General features: G+C 39.1%; 1 protein-coding gene across 1 annotated transcript in view; it reads left to right on the top strand.

The window, feature by feature from the left end:
• tpk1 (thiamin pyrophosphokinase 1) overlaps positions 1 to 20,277 on the top strand; it is a 120,112-nt gene that overhangs the window by 60,239 nt on the left and 39,596 nt on the right. The window contains exon 5 of the mRNA XM_088919006.1: positions 15,940 to 16,012. Within this exon, the coding sequence (XP_088775132.1) occupies positions 15,940 to 16,012 (73 nt within the window). The remainder of the gene's footprint in view (positions 1 to 15,939; positions 16,013 to 20,277) is intronic.

The raw sequence follows: 20,277 nt of genomic DNA on the forward strand, positions 1-20,277 counted from the left end.
ATTCCTTTCCAGCAGCGCAGATGTAATTAGGCCTTTTTTTTAAAAAAAAAAGTAGTAATAATACAAAATATCGAAACCAATCTCAAAACGATGGAAACCCTCATGGAAAAGAAACAGTTGCCTCTAACTTCCAAAAACGAGGCTGCTCAGTTATGATTCCCGCACATTTTTGTTTCCCTCCTTGATTACAGTAATGTGTGATTAGTGACCTTTGGGATGTGTTCGTTTTTTTCTAGACTGTTCTCCCTTGTTTGTCAAAGCCCGCAGTGTGCCACCAGAGTCCTGCCCGAATTACAGGAATCATCCCATGTGGGCAGCTGATTACCATATCCTTTGTGTGTTCCGTGTTTTTAAAGATGCTTTCTTTCATGCTAATAACATTTCAACCTTTCTTTAGTGGGCAGCCGTGTGTAACAGTGGAATCCTCTGCCCGGGAGTACCTTCGCTTTATTAAATCTAGGATTAGAAAGTCCTGGACGACTCGCTCCCTCCCTTCCCTTCATCCTTAGGTATGAGACTAGCGAGATCTAAGGTCAGAAACTGTCTGAAAGGTTAATTAACTGTGAATGAAAAGTGGTAGGTTGTAATTAAATAGTAATGCATTAGACACTGTGAAATATGACTGAATAATGCATTTCTAGCAGGCAGGGCCTGAAATCCTAATCCAAATTTATTATTTTATTACATATTCTATTATGAACTTCCCCCTGGGCATGAGTGTAATTTTTACACCTCCTGTGACAGTCAGAATGATGTGGCCTGGTCAGTGGTTTGGAGATGGAAGAAAGATGCAGGATGGCGGAAAAGGGGGCACCTACAGACCGCAGTGACAGGCGTGGAAATTTTCCCAGCGCCTGGGTGTTTGCTGAAAGGCAGGAAGTTTTAAGAATGAGGGAGCTGGAGCACTTCATTAAGCTCAACTTAATAAAATGAAACCTTGACATGATGGTGATTGACAGTATCGTCTGTGTATGTAGTCGAGATCACTGCAGTCTTCCTGGGTGCTGCGCTAGACTCTTTAGCAGAGTTCTGTTTTCAGCCGTCCTCATCCATCTTCCTTCTGGACACGTAGTGATTGTCTATTCCCACCTTACAGGAGATCCATTATTTCAGTGCTCCAACAGTGGCTCATTCTTCTGTGTCTATTGGCATCTTGGTCTCTTAACTCTCACAGTGACGTCTCATACTGTACTTACACGTAAGTGTGTGCTTTAACCTTTCTGTTTAAGCGTCACTCCCTTTTTAAGGCCTAGAGCTAATTAAGTTGAGACATGGGATGCCAATACATGCTGTATGTGTCTGACTATATATAGGAAGACATAATTGTTGAGGCTCAGTGCTAAATTAAATAAAATTGAAAAGGGGCAGCGTGACTGTATTGTCTTCCTCGGTAGTCTGATAAACAAACAGCCGGCACATTTATCAGTGTAAGTGATTCTGTCCATATTGGACTCTTCAGTGCAGTGTAACGGTCCTGTTATTGTGTCCTGAGCTCCAACTGGCAGCTCCAAGCGTTGCTGAGGATGAAGGTACCCAGAAGACTGTAATGGGGCAAGAGTATAAAAGGAACAAGTAATAGGTTTATTCCATGCTGAAAAAAAGAAGAAAGAAAACACAACGTTTCGGCCATGGAGCCTTCTGGAGGTGTGGCACCTGAAGAAGGCTCCACAGCCGAAACGTTGTGTTTTCTTTCTTCTTTTTTCAGCATGGAATAAACCTATTACTTGTTCCTTTGCAGCCTACGCATGCTGACGCAGCTCCCCACCTGAACTACAAGAGTATAAAATGCTTTGCTGATTTGTGAAGGCACACACAAGAATTTCTCCCAACAATCCTAGCTCTGCCATGGCCTAAGGAGACATGACTGTGCTGACTGGAGACCTGGTGAACCAGTGTGAATTCTCCTTGTCTGATCACTGTGAACACACTGCAGAAAACCCGTCCTGGGACCCCACTGTTACAATAAACACGCAGGTCCATGAGTAGGGACAGCTCACCCTGTTCAGGCAGAGAGCAAGCGTACCCTGCTGAGGGTGAAAATGAAAATTAACTTCACTTGGCTTATCGGTTAACTTTATGTGCATGATGCTTAGATCTTGAATTAGTAAAAAATATATATTCTTACACATGCAGATGTTTGATTAAATACCCAATGAGATGCAATTCATAAAACCAAGGAAGAAAGAACAACATTTTTCTGGTCGAAAGTGGAGGTCTCGGATTTGCAGGCAATCTCATCCAAAAAGTCCAAACATCCTCACAGATAATAGGACACTACAAAAGCTGCAGGCAATCCTAATAGGATTATACTTCCTCTAGGAAAAACTGAATGCAAACGTCTGCACTCCCAAGCACAAATTGATCCTTCTTGGTTCGGCTTTAGAAGAGGACTGTTTGAAATACTGAAATGGTGTGCAAAGTTATTGTTGTTGCTATTGTTGTTGTTGCTGTTGTTAATATTGCTGTTTTTGTTGATCATGTTGCTGTTGTTGTTGCTGCTGCTGTTGTTGTTGCAGCAGTTGTTGTAGTTTTTGTTGTTGATGCTGCTGTTGCTGTTGTTGTTGCTGCGGCTGTTGTAGTTTTTGTTGTTGTTGCTGCTATTGTTGTTGTTGTTGCTGTTGTTAATATTGCTGTTTTTGTTGATCATGTTGCTGCTGTTGTTGCTGTGGCTGTTGTAGTTTTAGTTGTTGGTGCTGCTGCTGCTGTTGTTGCTGCTGTTGTTGTAGTTTTAGTTGTTGGTGCTGCTTCTGTTGTTGCTGCTGTTGTTTTTGTTGTAGTTGCTGTGGCTGTTGTTGTTGCAGTTGTTGCTGTTTCGGGGCAGGTTTGCGCTCTGGTCAGGTTGGAATTGGTCTTGTCGCTGTGTTTCCAGGAGTGATTTCATTGCTGCTGAAGCTTGCAGAGACTGGGGAGCTGGCTTCGTTTCTGCACAACGTGCAGCTGGAGTCTGCAGATCTGCAGTGAATCGACCCCCAGAGCAGGAGATTAATGTGGTTTGTGCCCATTTTATCTCTGTATCTTCTTGTCCTATTTAGATTATCCCTGCCGGGTTTTGTGTGAACAGTTGTGCTCTGGCAAGATCGAATGCCTGTGGGCTTGAGCTCTTCGCAACTACCCCAGCCAGGGGGAGAAAAGAATAAATTAGAAAAGGAGAAGGGAATGGAGGAGGCATTAGTGGAATCGGGTTGCATGCAGATATCAGGAAAAAGTGAGAAAGGTTCGTGATCTCCTTTACAAAAATAGCAGAAAGTATCGCGTACTGTATAAATAATAATTGAGCTCCAAAAGAGACTCGGCCATTGAAGCACTATGCTCAGGTGCTGTTCTGAAATTCACCGTTCTCATTAGCCAGCTGAGATCGGGAGTCCTGCAGGAGGGGCACACAGTCAGTTAAGCAGCATTTGGTTGGCAAAGGATATAAGTCAGCAAGGATATCCGTGGTGCACCCTACGACAGCGCCCCCCCGCCACCCCTCCCCGAGACGTATTAACAAGAGCTGCATCTGTCCTCCCTCCACTGCTGTCACTCTGCCGTCGGATCTCGGGGCTCACAGTGTCAGTCCCGAAGCGAGGGCTTTAATGCAGAGCCGAGATATTTCTTTTTTTTTCCTCTTATTTCATCTCCAAAAGAAAAGCAGAAGGACCTTTTATTGCATAGACAGCCATGGTCATTTTTTGTTTTCAGTTCTAGATGTTATTATTAGTAGTTACTGTGCTTTCTACCAGTGTAATATTTGCTCCCTACGCACTCAGTTAACCTGTGGTCCTTGTGCACCGCCCCTTATAAAAGAGCATGATGAGTTCTGCTTGTACCTGTTCCTGAGTGGTCTTGATCTCCCTGCTGGGCATTCTTACACAGGGGCATGTAACTGGACCCTACTGCATTTGTGGAAGAGTACTTGTATGGCTTCAAAATATTTCTGATTTAAAAAGACAGTCAACAAAATGAAGGCTGAAACAGCAACAAAACGTTATTGATCCCTTTCTTTACCCCTTCCTGAGTGGAAGATCCAAATTGATGCTTCATTTTCACAGTCCTGTTCGTACTGTGTTTTAGTTTGTTTAGGCTGAAGAGGATTTTTTGTTCTTGTTGACCCTCAAGACTGCTTGAAACAAAGTATTTCATTCCAGCATGATGCAAGTTTCAGGAAGAAGAGTTTTGGGGGTCTCCCAGTTTAACCCATTTTAAGTTTCCTCTGCTTGCTGATGTGCATTCATCAAAGCTGTCATCTGGAAAATCACATTGTGCAAATTCTTTGGCCACACATTGTCACAATAATGTGCCTGGAATTTTTCTTATCATTATTCAAACCTTTTATTTAAAGAAATAAAATGTTCACAATGCATTAGGACATACTAATGTGTAATTCTAATATAAAAAGTGATATGCAGTATGTATTTATTAGCCCATGTCATAAATCTGTGTCTGTGCCTCAGATCTGATCAAGTGCAACATCAAATAAAACTCCCTCTCTTATCTCAGCTGTGGGTCTCTGTCTTGGAACAGTCAGTCCCACAGGTGCTGTTTGAAGTTGCTTCAAATTAAACCATGAAACAATGCTTTTTGAAACAATTTTACCAGCTCCTGTATTAATTCTACAGGATGCTCTGTGGCGTGGCCATGTTTTGTTGGCACTTGGTCTGTAGGGAGTATTAGCACTGAGTTATTGGTTGACAGATCAAATATAAAATAGCTGTTCATTTAGTTTTCTATCAAGATGGTGTCATTTTACAAGACAAGAATGTAAGTCATCACATGCTAATTTACAGTTACAGTACCTGATTGCAAGGGATTGGAAACACTGATCCCCTATGTCCAACATAAATATCTGAGTCCCACAACTGCATTTCTGTATCCCCAGTATTACTATAATTATAGTACTATCTTTTGCAATAATAGGACTATTGAAAATGGATGTGCATGTTCTGCGTTACTTGTGTTACATAATTTTCTATAACTGAACATACTGTATGGAAATCCTTACAGTACGTAAAAAGCACATTTTCTTTATAGCAGTATAATAAGGAATTAAAAAAAGGTATTATACATAATAAAATATTAATAAACAGGAATAAATACAGCATTAAGAAAACTGTTTTTATTTAAAAGGCCAATTTAATCTACTCAGTAAAAAAATGTTCTTTACACTTCATAGAACTGTTTAGCAATAACCTAACCTACTTAGTGAAATCAGTATATCATTTAAGACCTGTCAGATTTACGGGCACTAAAGTCCTTTTCATTAAATATTTAATACCATTTAGTAAACAAGTGTTTATTTCATTTTACTTGTTTCGTTGCTCATGAGGGATTTCCTCAAATCCATACAACATCTGAAATGTCAATCTAATAAAACAAATAAGGCTTCCTCCAGTAAATCTGAAAGTGATTAACAAAGGGGCCGCAGACGTTTACAGAATAGCGAATCAATTACAGTAGAGCTTTGCAGGAAGAGGAGGCTGTGAATTTGGAGCTCCTTGAAACACAGTGTATAATGGGACTGTCACTGGGTAAGATCCACAGTGAGTAATGCATTAATATAAACATGCTGTGAAAGGTATATGCACAAAGAATTCTAAAACACTACATTAAAACAGACCCTTATGTCTGTGAATTCTAAAGCGCCCGTTCCCTGACTTTCACTGTCTCACACTGACCATCTCCGGACCCTCTCTGGCTCTCATTTTCCATCCCTTCGATGGACGGACATCTCATACAGGGTGTGGTCCCACCTTTCACTCTGTTTTGGCCAGATTCAGTTCACTGCACCCCTCTAAGGATAAAGCAGTGCCTGAAGAAGGGTGGATGGATCTTTTAGTTCTGAATCAAAGGTGTGTGCAAAAGGCTTCCTGGGCTGCTCACTAACTCGGGCGTTTTAGCAGAGAGCTTCATCAGACCATTAAGCTCACAGAATTAAAGCCCTGATTACACATTTTTAAATCAGCTCATGCTTGGATGCACTCAAAAGTGCAATACGGAGGTATTTGAGAGACATTTCTGACTCCTTTCTTGAAGGAAGCAGTGAAGCTGACGATGCTTCAGAAGTCTGTTGAAGGCTTGTGAAAAATCCTTCTGCAGCAACTGCATGACAACATGCTTTAGCTGAAAAGTTCCTTGTGCAGTCAAGGGGAAATCTGAACTCAACCTTTTATAAATTTATACTCTAATTCCACCTCACCCCCCGGTGTGCGCGTGTACACAAGCAAGTGTGACTCTGGAGATCAAGACCCTTACTTGATGAAAGAGCAGCTGCAGTGTTTGCTGTATAATTAGAGATTAAAATGAGCACTTAAATTTTTAATAAATTATTAACATAGCAAAGATTTTGCATTAAAACAGACCTGTGGATGATAACAGTTTTGTATTTAAATAATTGGGAAGAGTAAAGTTCAGGAAAGGCTAAACAAGGATGGGAATTGATTTGAGCTGGAAGCTGTTTGTCAGACAGTCTGCTTGGTAGATTGATGAAAGAGAATCAGGGCAGGAAAAATCATTAACAGCTTCAACATCTTACTAAGATATTATTAATTATCATCATCATCCTTTTGCATTTATATAGAACTTTTTATCCATGAAGGATCCCAAAGCACTTAACAAGGCATGCATTATTGCGCTTTCAGCTCAATAAAAAAATTAAACTAACCTAAGAGCAGCATTGTGACTCAGTGGTCATTGTTCTGAACTTGTAAAAGAAGGGCTGTGGGCTCAAATCCCAGGTTGGATTCTGTTGTACACTCGAGCAAGGTAATTCATCCAGATTGCAACTGGAAAATACTCAAATGCCCTGCTCTATAAGTGAGTGTAAATGTAACTTGTTTTGGATTAAATCATAGGCAAAATAAATAAGAATGCTTCCTGATTAAACAATAGGAGGACATTTTAGAAATTTTAAATTGTAGGTACTGAAATCAAGCCGCTGCGACAGGATTTGCATCTTTACAGATTTTTTAACAATCAGTCTTGCAATTACCTGACGCAAGCTGTTAAGTTGAGCACGCCTTCTTTATTTTGGTTTGACAATGCATTAAGATTAATTTTACCAGTTAATATCATTTCAGTTACATCTGCAAATTGTGAATCTCAGTGCAAGCAAATCAGACTCGTGTCAGCATCTCACTTAATGATTAGATTTAGGCTACAGAAGCTGTCTTAGTGCTTTGGCTTGGGTGTGTTCTTCAGTGATCTCAGAGGTGGCCAGAGTGTTTAGGGGTCATGTTTACTGTGACCTAATATGACTTAATAGTGTTAAGATGAGATTTGAGAACATGTAGAGATGCATTTTGACTTATTCACTGTAAAATGAAGACGCAGATAGCACTTAGGTTGTATTTAAGATTTGGAGTGGACTAGAGTTAGGGTTAGATTGTCCCATTTCATAATGCAATACAATCCTAAAAAGCAACCTGTTGCTTACTGGAGATATTCATTTTCCTGAAACAGGCAATTCTAGGCTGATAGTGAGGTTGAACAGGGGACCAAGCATAAGAAAAAATAATTTTAACAGAACACAGATTATTATATTATTGCATGTTATGTTTTTCTTGTATCAAAATAATGATGTATATTAAATCTCAGAAAACTGTTAAATTGTGCATGTACAAGCAAATAGTACGTTTCTACTCCAATGTGTGACTTGTAGCTAGATGTTGTTATTAACACAAAAGCAAAGGATTTAATGATGGTCTTATTCACTGGTAACATCAAGTGAGTTAAATAATTCTGTGTGTAAGCAGGAAAATATGCTCAATTAAGGAGTGTAGAAATCCAGGAAAGGGAATGCTGTGATAATAATTTTTTTTTATTTTTTGTGTGGATGTTGTACAGTAAATACTCAATAAGCTGAAACCTAAAATAACTTTATTTTACTGTATATACTGTAGCACCTTTGGAAACCATCTTTTGACATTAATATCGTTAGTATAATGCAAATATTATTCAATTCAATATTATTCTATGTTCTATAGTATTTTCTCTCACCATGGACGCACAGACTGGCTGAACGAGATTGTTGGATCTGTAGCTGCATACTAACAACCACATGGGTAGGAGTTGCTGAATGGCTCCTCTTGTTTCTCACCTTTCTTATTCTCTTAGGTGCTTGGGTGAGTAACACCCATTGTTTTCAACAGCTGCAGAATTACAAGGCACAGCTTTTACCTTCCCTCTATAAGGGTGATGCTGCTGCAGCAGAAAATTTCATCTGCTTGTTTGTTCTACCCTACCTGTGTCTGGCATGACACAAAATATGACGATAAGACCTGAAGATAAGAACTGAAAATAGGTTTTGAGCGATGGGTTGAAGAGCTTTTAACAAAGTCTGGGCTAAATGTGTGTTTATTTGACATTTACGTACCCATCCATTACTGTATACCTGTGTTAAGGCCTTGAGAGGTTTTACAGAAACTAAATGGTTCAAGGAAAATGTCGTTTCATTTCTCTTGATGTGGTTCCCTGCAGTCTAACAACATAAATGTGGAAATGAATAAGGAAAATGAAAATTAAAAGAATTACCCATTAAAGCGCAGTTCACTTCACAAGCATTACAAAGGACTTTATTTATTGTCAGTGTAAAACACTATCACGTACTGGTCATCGAGATTTTTTAAACTGGAGACCAGGCGTCTACCTTCTCTAGACTGAAACTGCGGAGAACTTCAGTATTTTTGCTCAGTTCTTTGCAGAGGTCGCCCGCCGTTAATGTCTGTTTAATGCACATGACTTACACAGCACAGTGGATGCAAACTATTTGGATAACTCCACTGTTGTTTGCTATCCCACAATCCCTGCATTACCAGAAAGACACACAGACCCTAGGCAGATTCGAAGAGCCTGCAGCCAGTTTGCCTTGAAATGTTCACCATGAAATGCCACTTGAAGCCAGAAATCACTTCTTGCAAATTGTTTCTAACTGCGTATCAAAATTATTTTGTGTGCAAGGTATTGGACAGACTGTATTATTTCAAGACAAGGACTCCCCACAGCTCGTACCACAGCTCTGGAATTTAATTTGCCTGTCTGTAACAACTGTGCTCACAGTTTAATTTCAAATTTCCCTCACACATGTTATCTCTTGTAGATATATCACAGATTCAAATGGATGTCAGGATCTGTCTGAACCCTTAAGGATAGGTTCTGTGTATTTGCCATTTCCCTGTATTTGTAAATATTTATTTTTTGGAAAGGGGAGTTCACTGTGTGAGATATCTCTGAGATCATGCCAATACAGGATGAGCACTTTAGAACCAAATGAGTAAATTCTGGCAACCCTCTCTTGGCAAGTAAGACTTGATACAGTATGTTTTTTTCCTTATTAAGTAGTTTTTCTTCTCACTAAAAGTTAACAGTTTTAGCGTTATCCTTGTCAGACAGAACATTCTGGGGTTTGAATTCTTATTTACATTCTTTAGGTATAATTGTTGTAAAATTAAACTTATCGTTGTAGGGAACGATAGGCACGGGAAATGAGTATTGTGCTAACAGCTTCCCTTTTATTTGTCTAGATTAACTGTAGATGATGACTGGCTTAATGAAGAGGTGTGTATCTGAACCCAAAGAGCGTGTATTATCTCACCTCCTGCTGTGAATCTTTTGAGTTTTGAGATGCAAATTCACAGAAAACCAAAGAACTAGTGATTTTATTTTTTTCCCAATATTTTAAACTGTGCAAATGACATTAAAGGATCGAGTTTTAAATTGTTGGAATTGAAAAAAGGAAAATCAAACTCATAAAATGTTTTTTTTTCTGAAAGTTTAGATAATGTGTAGTAGATTGTATAGATTTTATGGGTCTTTTTTGTACCTATTCCATGAACCTAGTTTACTTTCCCTTAGGTTTGCCACTGTCCCCCCCCACTTCACTGCACTGGACTTTGCTAAAGCAGAGATCGACTATGGAAACCGTTCAAGGCCATGTTAACAATACCCTTTCATGCATTTGTTATGGCCCACTGTGATGACGTCTCAGTGTAGCAAAACAAACAGAAAGTGTAGGAAACCCGTAGTGAAAATCTTGCCTGCAGTGGTAGCAAAGTGGAATATCGTGTGCACATGCTATAGAGGTTAGTGTGTAAAAGGGCACAACAGATTAACATTTGCATTCACTTTGTGATGAATACATGTATCCCTGTACCTTCCAGATGTGGAAGCACTTGAGCATCTTGTGTGAGTTTGATGCTAGTGTACTCACAGTTTTAGTGATTAATGCAGTTGTTGCATGATCCAGTTTCATGAGAGTCTTTTCTGAAGGGGGTCTCCGCTGGAACTGCACATGTGCATGGGGGGGTGGGAGAAGAGGCCAAAAGAGTGCTGTCCTGTGGCAAGGAAGGAGAGAATAAATCTAATCTTCCCCAGACATTTTGAGGCTTGAAGGTCAAAGCATTACGTGTTTCCTGAAGGGACAGGAAACACCTCAAGGTGATGTCAGTGTTTCCTGTGGAACAGCTCCACATTTTCAGGACACGTGTGAAAGGAGCATGAGAGCAGGAACTGGACCCTTGGCATCGTTAACTGGTATTCCAGCTTCCAGCTTCTCCCTTTCAATCGGATGCTGCTGGGGGAAAAAAAGTGCATTTCCTTAAGAAGAAGAACGAATGTGCTTGGAAACATGCAGACAAAAAGGATTCCAACCTTCATCTGGTTCAAGCTGTAATAACATTTAAAGGCACCTGAAAAGTAGACAAATGAAGCCAAGTTTCCAACAGAATACCAAAAATATTCTTTGCACTATTTCTTCGAAACATTTTTTTTTAAAATGACACCCAGTCACCACTGCAGCTCTGAGATTTAACTTCCCTGCCTTTGACAAAAGCACTCACAATTGAAATGTGCTTGTGCACTTTATAGATGTTATCTAGATAGACGCAAAGGTACAAATAGATGTCAGTCTGCATTTGCAAGAAACAATGACAAAGAAGAAAACTACGTTGCAATGTAAAATAAGAATGTTGTAAAGAAAACTCAAAAACATATCTAGCTCATTATTTATGTTTGATAAGCTAATTATTCATTTATAGGGTACGTTGAAAAGTCATATCCTGAATATGAAGCTTCCCCCCCCCTTGTACTTCAGACATACTTATTTAAAAGTTATATAAAGACCGTCTGCGTGTTCATTTCATTCCAGCACATTTCTATTTGTTCATTTCTTCAAATTAACTGAGGGACAGCTTATTTGTTCTGGTTTCTTTACTTCTTACTCCAGAGCAGCTGAAGATGGGTTTGCAAGAAAAGAGAGTTGTTTCTTCATGTGCAGTACATAGCTCTGTTGGTTCTAGTGGAATTAGTACGTTCAGAATCAACAAGCCCATTGTTTCCATTGTGAGGAACACCAATGCTCACTGGTCCTGCAAGATGTGCTTCTGGGTGCTTTTTTCATTTATTCTTTGCACTGTGAATGGAGAATGGAAACAGCACAGCTGAAATATCAAATCGAGATCAGGCACTTTTCAGTCACGTAAGAGCTGTTGTGCAGTGCGTGGTAAGCTCAGAATCCTACTACAAATACTGCCTTACTCAGCCTGAACAGTGCTCTGCCCAATCAGCACTGCCTCAGGCAGCTCCCAGCCTGATCCTGTAATCTACCAGCGTGGAGATTAATCCTGCACTCTTGGAGGTGGATTTGTCCAAACAATTGGCTCAGAATAGGACTGACTGCTGTGCTTGGGTTTGAAAAAGGCAGTTCCTGTTGAACGTACTTGTTGGACTGCTTAGGTCAAGCAACAGCAGCGATGGATGCAAGCAGATCTTGTGATGTAGTGGACTGAGATTTCCTAAAGGCACTGGATAAAGTTCCTGACAAGATGCTAGACCGTAAGAATGGTTACAGATGAGCTGCGGCCATTTAGTCAGTTTTGAGATTGAAAGGTATAGGAATCAAAGGCTGTGAATGTAAATGGATTGAGAAATGTAAAAAGCGCTGATTGCATACAGCAGTGATAAGGGGAGAAACCTTTAATTTGAGGCAAGTTAATTCTGTTCTATCTTTCTTGCTATTCCCTAGGGAAAACTTGTATTATGGCAAAGTCCAACACACACAACAATGCAACATAATAACCATCACCAACGGGAAGGTCAGGACAAACAATATTCCATTTCAAGAACATCTCCTGTAAAAACTATAATAAAAGATATAACTATTATACATGACTCAAAAGTGTAATTGCCCAGAGGAGGAAACAATTTCTTGGAAATTTAGTCTTATACCTTGGTGCAGAGAGGCATCACTCAGATATCTTTGCAACTGGAAATTATAAGAAAGTGTAATTACAGCAGAGGACATGAAGCACCTTTTGTCACAAGGGGTGTCTGGTGTCGGGAACAGGCTGCCAAACTACACTTTTGAAGTAAGTTCCCTCAGAACCTTGAAGAAACAGCTACAGTAGGTGAAACCGTCGGTCTATAACTTCACAGTAACGTGAGTCAACTGGCCTATTCTCATTTCTTTTCCTCTTATATTGTTATGTTCTTAGAGGTCTAAGATGTCAATTTTAAATGAAGCCTATAAGGATGAATGAATTGCAGAACTGTATTATATTATATGATACTGGTTATTGCCTCCAGCCACTTGACAATAACAAATATGCACAGATGGTATTAGGTGATGTTGGAAAATTGCTTCACCCATATTGAGATAAAAAATTACAATGTCAATAGTAATCAGCTTGATGTCTCAGTGTTGCTGCTTCTCTGTAAAGTCATGTTTTACCTCTGCATGGATGAGTACCCAGTGATTCTACGAACTGCATTGCGCTGTCTCTCACCAGTGCAGAAACATACACAAGGTTATAAGAGAAGTCAGGGATGAGAGTAGGTCATCTGGGTCTGTCTTGCTCATTTGGACCTGTTTCCTGAAGGAAGCCAGGGAGCGTACCTCAATAAGATGGCTGAGCAGCCTGTTGCAGACTCCAGCAAGCCTTTGTGTAAGGAATCCCTTACTCTCTAACACCTAAATGCACACCTTTTCATGGGTCCCCTGCGGGGGTGCCTGATCTTTAATGAATGTAAGTTCAGAGAACAGCGGCTGTACATGAAGATGAATGATCTATAAGACTTGCGCATAAGGAGTATGGTTCATTGCACTGGTGCTCTGACTTTCTGTCAGTATTGTGCTGTGAATCATAAACATATCAGTGAAATGAATATAATTATAAGTGAAATGAGAGTCTAAGGGGAAATTTTATTATGATGTCTGTGCGCTTCAAAATATACTTTAATACTTTAGCCCTGCAGAAAGGATGGAAAAATATTTTACTGTTGCTCTTGACACCGTTACAATAGGATAAGCTTTTAATGCAACTTTAACTTTTGACTTTATCTCATACATTTAAAATAAGCTCAGACATGAAAACGTGTTTTTTTTCTGTTGTAAAAAAGCAGACGTCCAAGACCTTGGTCTACAAAATAAAAATGAGTTCACAATAAAATCTGTGAAAAGGAATTACAAAACCTGCATTTCAGATTTCTGGTAATGAACAGTGCTGTTTTTATTTTTATTTTTGCAATGTGAGAGAAAAGATTGACCATAAAGCATAACAAAGGAAGCCTGTCAGGGTGTGTGCATCTCGCTTTGTTTTGACCTCCTGAAATGACTTCAATTTTTTATTTTAATTGGGAAGGCGAATGCCTAAACTGTGGTTGTTTGTTAGGAGTACAGAGCCTCCACATTTATATTAATTTTAAGTGACACTTTAATTTAAATGTGAAATTGCACGTTTTGCCTTCAATTTGTGTTATTGCCAATGGAGAGGAAAGTGCACTGCTTACGAAATGTCAAGAGGAAAGGTCTCATTCAGTATCCATTTAATGTCGCAGCTGACCTGTTGTCTCTGAAGGTTATTTATGTCCTCCTGTTTACCAGTGATTCATTTGGGGAGGATAACATGCCGAGAGAAAATTGAAGCTTTTAAAATCCATTAGTCTTTCAAAATGACTCTTTAACTATTGATCTTCTGGAATGTTTTTTTCAGTGCAACATAATGAATTGATGAAAATATGACATGTTAACACAGTTTAATGTCTCAACTTCACAGAAGAATTCAGAAACAGTTGTTTTAATATTGCTTCCAAAGCTTACCTTTGAAGAGGGTTTTCCAGGCTTGCTCTACGACCCTAGCTCCCTGTCTCAAGCATGTTAAGGACCATGAATACATTTTTCTTCAATTAATGTTTCTTCATTAAAAACAGTTAATGTTCTTGCAGCCTACGTCAGCATGCAGAGGCTGCAAAGGAACAAGAAAATATTTTTTCCATGCTGAAAAGAAAGGAAAGGAAACACAACTTTTCGGCCGTGGAGCCTTCCTCCAGTGTCACACACTGTAATAGTTTGGTTCTGATTTAATTCCGGTTATTCTAGTTATGGGTTATTTCTGCTACGTACAAATGAAGACCCCTTCCTTTAAGCATTATAGTTCATTCTACATTTCTGATATTTCTGTAGTGTTCAATTAAACTTGCTGTAAAAAGGTGAGCCTTAAATGACTGAGTATAGCCCAAGCATTTCCACATGACGGCAGTACTTGCTCATCATTAAGGGGCATTACATTCATTGCAGTGAGAAGCTACCAGTTCTGTTTTGCTTGAGCTGAGCAGATCCTAGAACCTAAAGAACCTTGGATCCTAAAACACCACAAGGTGCACTTATCATAACAGATACTGCACATTTTTGTTAGGTCCATAATATTGGTGGAATGTGAGCTACCCTAGGGATATGGATTAAGACCATCATGTTTCATTGGCATTCATACTGATCTTTAAAAGACGTTGATTTTACTGAGATTCAGTCTGTCATTATTTATTGCAAACATATTGTGTTTTTAAGAAATGTTCATTCACTCCAGGTAAACAAAAGAGTGGAAATGTTTATTTACTTCTTAAGCTTTAATTGTACAATTTCTACATTGATTGTGCTAGTGCATTTTCGCATTAAAGACCAAACATGTACATAAGATTTTAACACAATTCACGTAAATCACATGAGCCATAAAAATATAAATATCAGTTAATATTTTTGATCACAGTCCTTCATTTGTTACCCATTTTAGTCTGATTATATGATTGATCTTTTCAGACTTTGAAACAATATGCTGAGGTTGGATTTCTGGGACAATTCAATGTACAGTATGCCTCTAATCCCTGCTTAAATATAATGCACTTTGGAAAGTATATAGATAAATTGATAGGTAAATAGAATTTTATGCTGAGATCACCTTAGACACCGTTGCTTATGGAACAGTAGCAAATCGAGCCATCTTCATCACTTCATTACCTTCCAAACCACACCCCAACAATTAGCAAACATACCCCAGCCCATTTGAAAGTCTCCTCTGGCAACCATGCTAATCAATAGTTCTAGGCAACCAGGCCCATCCAGCATCTTTTTACATAAGCCATGCTGGAGGGGAAGCCCTTGCTTTCAAAGGGACTTTGTGTCCTTCATTTACCCAAGTGTTTCCAATTTTTTATCCACTACCTACACTGTGATCACTCCTGGCACAGGAGGATTTTGATGAGAGATGTTGGCAGTGCATCGCCTGCACAAATGTATTAATGTTCCGCTCAATTTATTCTGATTTTTTCCCCCTTATTAAGCTGTATTATGGTGTAACATTTCCTAGTGATCTCATAAATCTAACCAACTATGTGTACTGTCTGTACATGGACTGAAGATGACACCATCATGTTAATATCGCCACATTTCTCAAAGCCTCGTGTGCTGAAAGTTCTCTTCTTAGGGTTAAGTAAAACAGAAATGCCATACACTTCACTTTGTCTTCTGTCAGACCACTGCTTTCCTGCTTCTATCATGTAGATGGGGGAGATAACTGCACCCCAATGGCTCTTGTAAAGAAGGCCTCTGTGAATCGACTGAGCCTGTACAAGAAATTTTAAAAAAGCTTTCACTCTTGGAGATCATTTTGTTTACTTTTCCTTTTTTTCCACTTCCAGGTTTCTTCCAGACTACATCAGTGGGGACTTTGATTCCATTAAACCAGAAGTCAAGGAATTTTACAAGGAGAAGGTATTAAAACAAAATTGAATAAAAAGAAATTGCTTATTTAAGTCGGCAAGAAACGGTAATGTGTGTTAGACTCACTCTGTGAATTTATCCCCTGCTGATTTAAAATAGTTTAGGGCTAATAGTGATAAATACAGTAAATGGCATGAATATATTAAATGTGTATAGCAATTAATTGTGCTGTTTTTTGCAGATAGGACTCACACACAAAAAAGGCAGAGAAATGCGGCCAGTTTTGTCTAGTTTGGGCAATGTGAAAAGTTAAGCGCAGCTGCATTCTGGGCCTTTTTTATTTTTCTTTTATGCCTAAATGATCAGCATCGACTATAAAGACGCTTTCTAAAGTTTGCTGACAAGACAAAAACAAGGCTGTCACTCAGGAAGCTGCTGAGGGAAAGTCAAGCAGGTCTAGATGAGATATCGAAGTGGGGAAATTAAGTTCAAATAATACAAATTTACAAAAGCATAGCGGGCTGGGAAGAACATTATAGAAGACGAATTGTGATGAAAAATGTGTGGCACAGTTTACATGCTGTAGTTCTCTTATTGCTGTCAGGATCTTAGAGTTTTCTAAGGCTGCAGTGCTCAGGTTATGGCAAAGTTTGCTTTGACCTTGAATCGAGATAAAAGCCGAGCTCCAGGTAGAGAGAAATCAGGTGAAAATGATGGAAGACATCATTAAGGACTTTAGAAGTGGTGAGGATTTTCTGCAGTTGCAGCTCAGTAACAGTGGTCCTGGTGCTATATGGGTTTTTTTTGCATGTCCTTATATCATGCTGTGTTGTATTTATGAAGTTATGGTAGTGGGTTTTTTTTTTGCCTCATTCAAGTGAAGTGTTGCCAATATGTGTCGTTATCTCTCACAAGCTTTTCCTTGTGGTGACACAGTAATGGACGGTGACTGGTTTAATGTGACATAAGAACATAAGGTTACAAATGAGAGGAGGCCATTCAGCCTCTTTTCAGTAGCTTATTGATCCAGGGATCCAATGTTGCCATATGAATACCAAAGGGACGACCCTCTTATTTTATTAATCGTCCGTGATCTTTCCCATGAAACTAGTTGTAAGGTTTAGTCATGACAGAACAAAGAGAGGGGGTGTCTGGAACAAGGTGCCCAGCCATGGCCCTGATGCAGAATTCCTGGGATCCTTCAAGCAGAGGCTGGAGGAGAGCAGATCGGTATAACCATCTTACCTGTAACACGCACGATGGGTCAAATAGCCTAAACCTGTCTGTGACTTTCTTGTGATCTTAAACCGTGCCTATACAAGGGTGGTAGTCGGGAGCAAAGTTAAATAATATTAAAACTAATTAGTGAGTCAATAGATATTTGTGAAGATTGACCAGTTCCCCATAATAACCCACAGTTATCCGATATGCTGATTATATCTGATTATATCTTCATCATAGCGGAACATAGAAGCATTTACTTGGGTTTTCTCCCTTAAAGCCAGGTATAGATATCATTAATTGTTCATGAATTCAGAGGCACGGCCGTATTTCAAAGAGCAGTCATTACTTGGAAATAACTTGTTTCTTTTTTATACTTTAATTTAATAGCGCAATTAATTAGCAGCGAACAACACACAGGTCCCGACGAAAGCAATTTTTAAGAAAAGTAATTGATTTTCTCCATAAAGTGCAAACGTTTGTGAAAAAGCAAAAGACCGAACTTTCTCTCTTTTGGCGTAGTGTCAGATTGGGGGGGGGGGGGGCATTTTGTTGCAAAAGTAATGGCGAATTGAGTGGCGCTGTGTCTGTCCCCGGAGGAAGGGCTGTCGCTCGGATCAGGCCGCTCTGTGAAAAGATTTGCATTCGTTAGGAGCCTACAAAGAGCAGCTCAAGCGAGGGGCCCGAAGCCCTGGTGGCTCGGATGAACATGTTGTGTCTCCGGCGTGTAGGATGATGAGCGAAAATGAAGGGAAAGAAAACATCATGAAAAGATTTATAATCAACAGAAAGTCATTGAGAAGCTCTCTCTGGACTTCCTGACATGTGGCAGAAAGTGGGATAAATCTGGGCTTTTTTCTATTTGGGGAAACTGTAAACTGTGAATTTCAGATTCTGTATATCAGATACGATATATTTCAGATTTACATGTGCGGCAGTTGGTATTTTTCCTGCTGTTGTCACTATTACTGTGAATTGAGAAGAGGTCTGTGTGGGCAAGAAGAACGTGTCCAATAATATGTTGCAGATTACTTGCTTAATTGAAAGGCACTTAGCGAGATGTGGAGAAAAGACAGTAATGTGAAAAGAGAAGTGTATAATTATAGACAGCTTGAAAAATATACCTGGGTGCATGTATCATTTTAACTAAAAATTCTAATTCTTGTCTTTTTACTTCATTTTAAAAATGACTTAGCGCAGTGACCCCACCTCCCCCCCCCCCCCCACACACACACACACACACACTTACTGTTAATTGAAATCATGTTCATTTACGTAAAGTTAAGTTCAAAGTTGCAAAGTTAAACCCTTGCTTGACTCAACAGTAGGATACAATAGAATTATAATTATAGAATTATAATGAAGCTCAAATCTCCAGTTTCTGGAAAAGCACCAATCAAGAGACTTGTTAGCTGAATGAAGTAAGATTTAGTAAGTAATTGAATTTTTCAACTAGCTTGTTTGAAAAATCGGCTCTGAATGGGTCCCAAAGATTAGGGTTGGGAACCTTTAAATTAATCTGTGGGAGGTTTACAACTGTTGAGGTGAAGAAAGAAGCTAAACGTACATTAATGCACTGCAATTTCATATGTAAACTAACCACTTAGCCTGCAGGTACCTCCATTTCTTCATGTCTCTGTGGAGTGATGGATTACAAGTGTGCATGTATACCACAGATGTGGACAAAAGCTTGTAGATTTTACTGCGGATTCAGGATGCAACATGCTGTAAGGCTGTTGTGCATCTGTATAATGCCTTACAGCTCAAGTCGTGCAAAAAATTTGCATTCTTTGAAGTCTGTCAGTAGGCAGTGAAGGCGGGAATGGAAAAGCAGGAAAGTTGTTTTCCTCCCTTTTCTCTGGCCCCTGTTGAAATACATTGGTGCACATTTCTTCCACTTCTCTTCACTGGCAAGATAGTTACATTATTGTTCATTTGTGTGGCTGACACATGCAGCCAAAGTAACATACAGGAAAAGCAGTTTTTGTACAGACTGTTTTCTGTGCCCACTGATACAACTGGGTTTGCTGGGGCATTCACAGTAAAGTGCTCTGCTCCCTTCTTCTGTTGTGCCAAAAGCAGTGTCCCTCATCTGGGACATGAAACCACAGCCTTCCCATCGGATGTCTAGAGTGTCATACAGGACACATGTATCTACATGTGTAGAGATATGCGTGGCAACAGTGTAATGTGCAGGCACATCACTATCTTAACTCATTCTCTCTTAATTTGTTCAGTTGGTTGGTTATCCAGATGAGACAAACTTCTTGATTTTGATTCAGTATTTGTATTTATATATAGATACATAAGGTTTTAGACTTTCAAATTCAGATGGACCATAATTTTGAAGCTATCAGTTGCCTTGCAGCCATACAGCAGACAAATTTGTTTCTCAAAATTAGACTTGTGTGAGATCTGAGAACTGTAGATCGTGCTTTCTCAGAATTAGACCTGAGTAACTGATGTGGAAGGCAGGCAAGGTGTCCTTGGGCTTCTGTCTTTGACTGTCTACAAGAGGATTGAGGCAGAAGAAACTTTCATTCATGTCATTTTCATTCAGCAACATTTAAATACATTTTAAGCACGAACAGTTCGCAATCCAAACTTTTTTAAATGCAATTTACAATGGAAAGAAGATGTCTTTCTGAATATATTTGCATAGTTTAAGTTTTACTTGCAGAATCTACATTTCTGAAATCTGTAATCTTAAACAGTAATTATAATTTGTCACAAAGTATCCCAGATTTGCTCAAAATTTGCATATTTAGAGAATACATTCAGGGAATCGTTTTCTAAATCATGAGGAATATCCAGGCAGTTAATTAAAAAAATATGTATTTTATAAGCTCTAAAGAAAATAATCACTATGGAACAAATGTGTTACCTTTAGTAATATCATTTATTTCTACCTGTGTAGTTCTCTTTTTTTTTGTCCGTCTGTAGTTCAGTTTATCAGATTTTATACATTTTTTATGCCAGGAATTAAACAAATGCAAATTAAGAGAAATTGAACTTTTTATCTAAAAAATAAAAAAGAAAGAAATTGAACTTATCACATTTTTCACTGGGGAGAAAGGAGAAGTGTCTGGTATTAC

Source organism: Atractosteus spatula, chromosome 6, assembly GCF_055471065.1.
Source record: "Atractosteus spatula isolate fAtrSpa1 chromosome 6, fAtrSpa1.hap1, whole genome shotgun sequence".
Lineage (NCBI taxonomy): Eukaryota > Metazoa > Chordata > Actinopteri > Semionotiformes > Lepisosteidae > Atractosteus > Atractosteus spatula.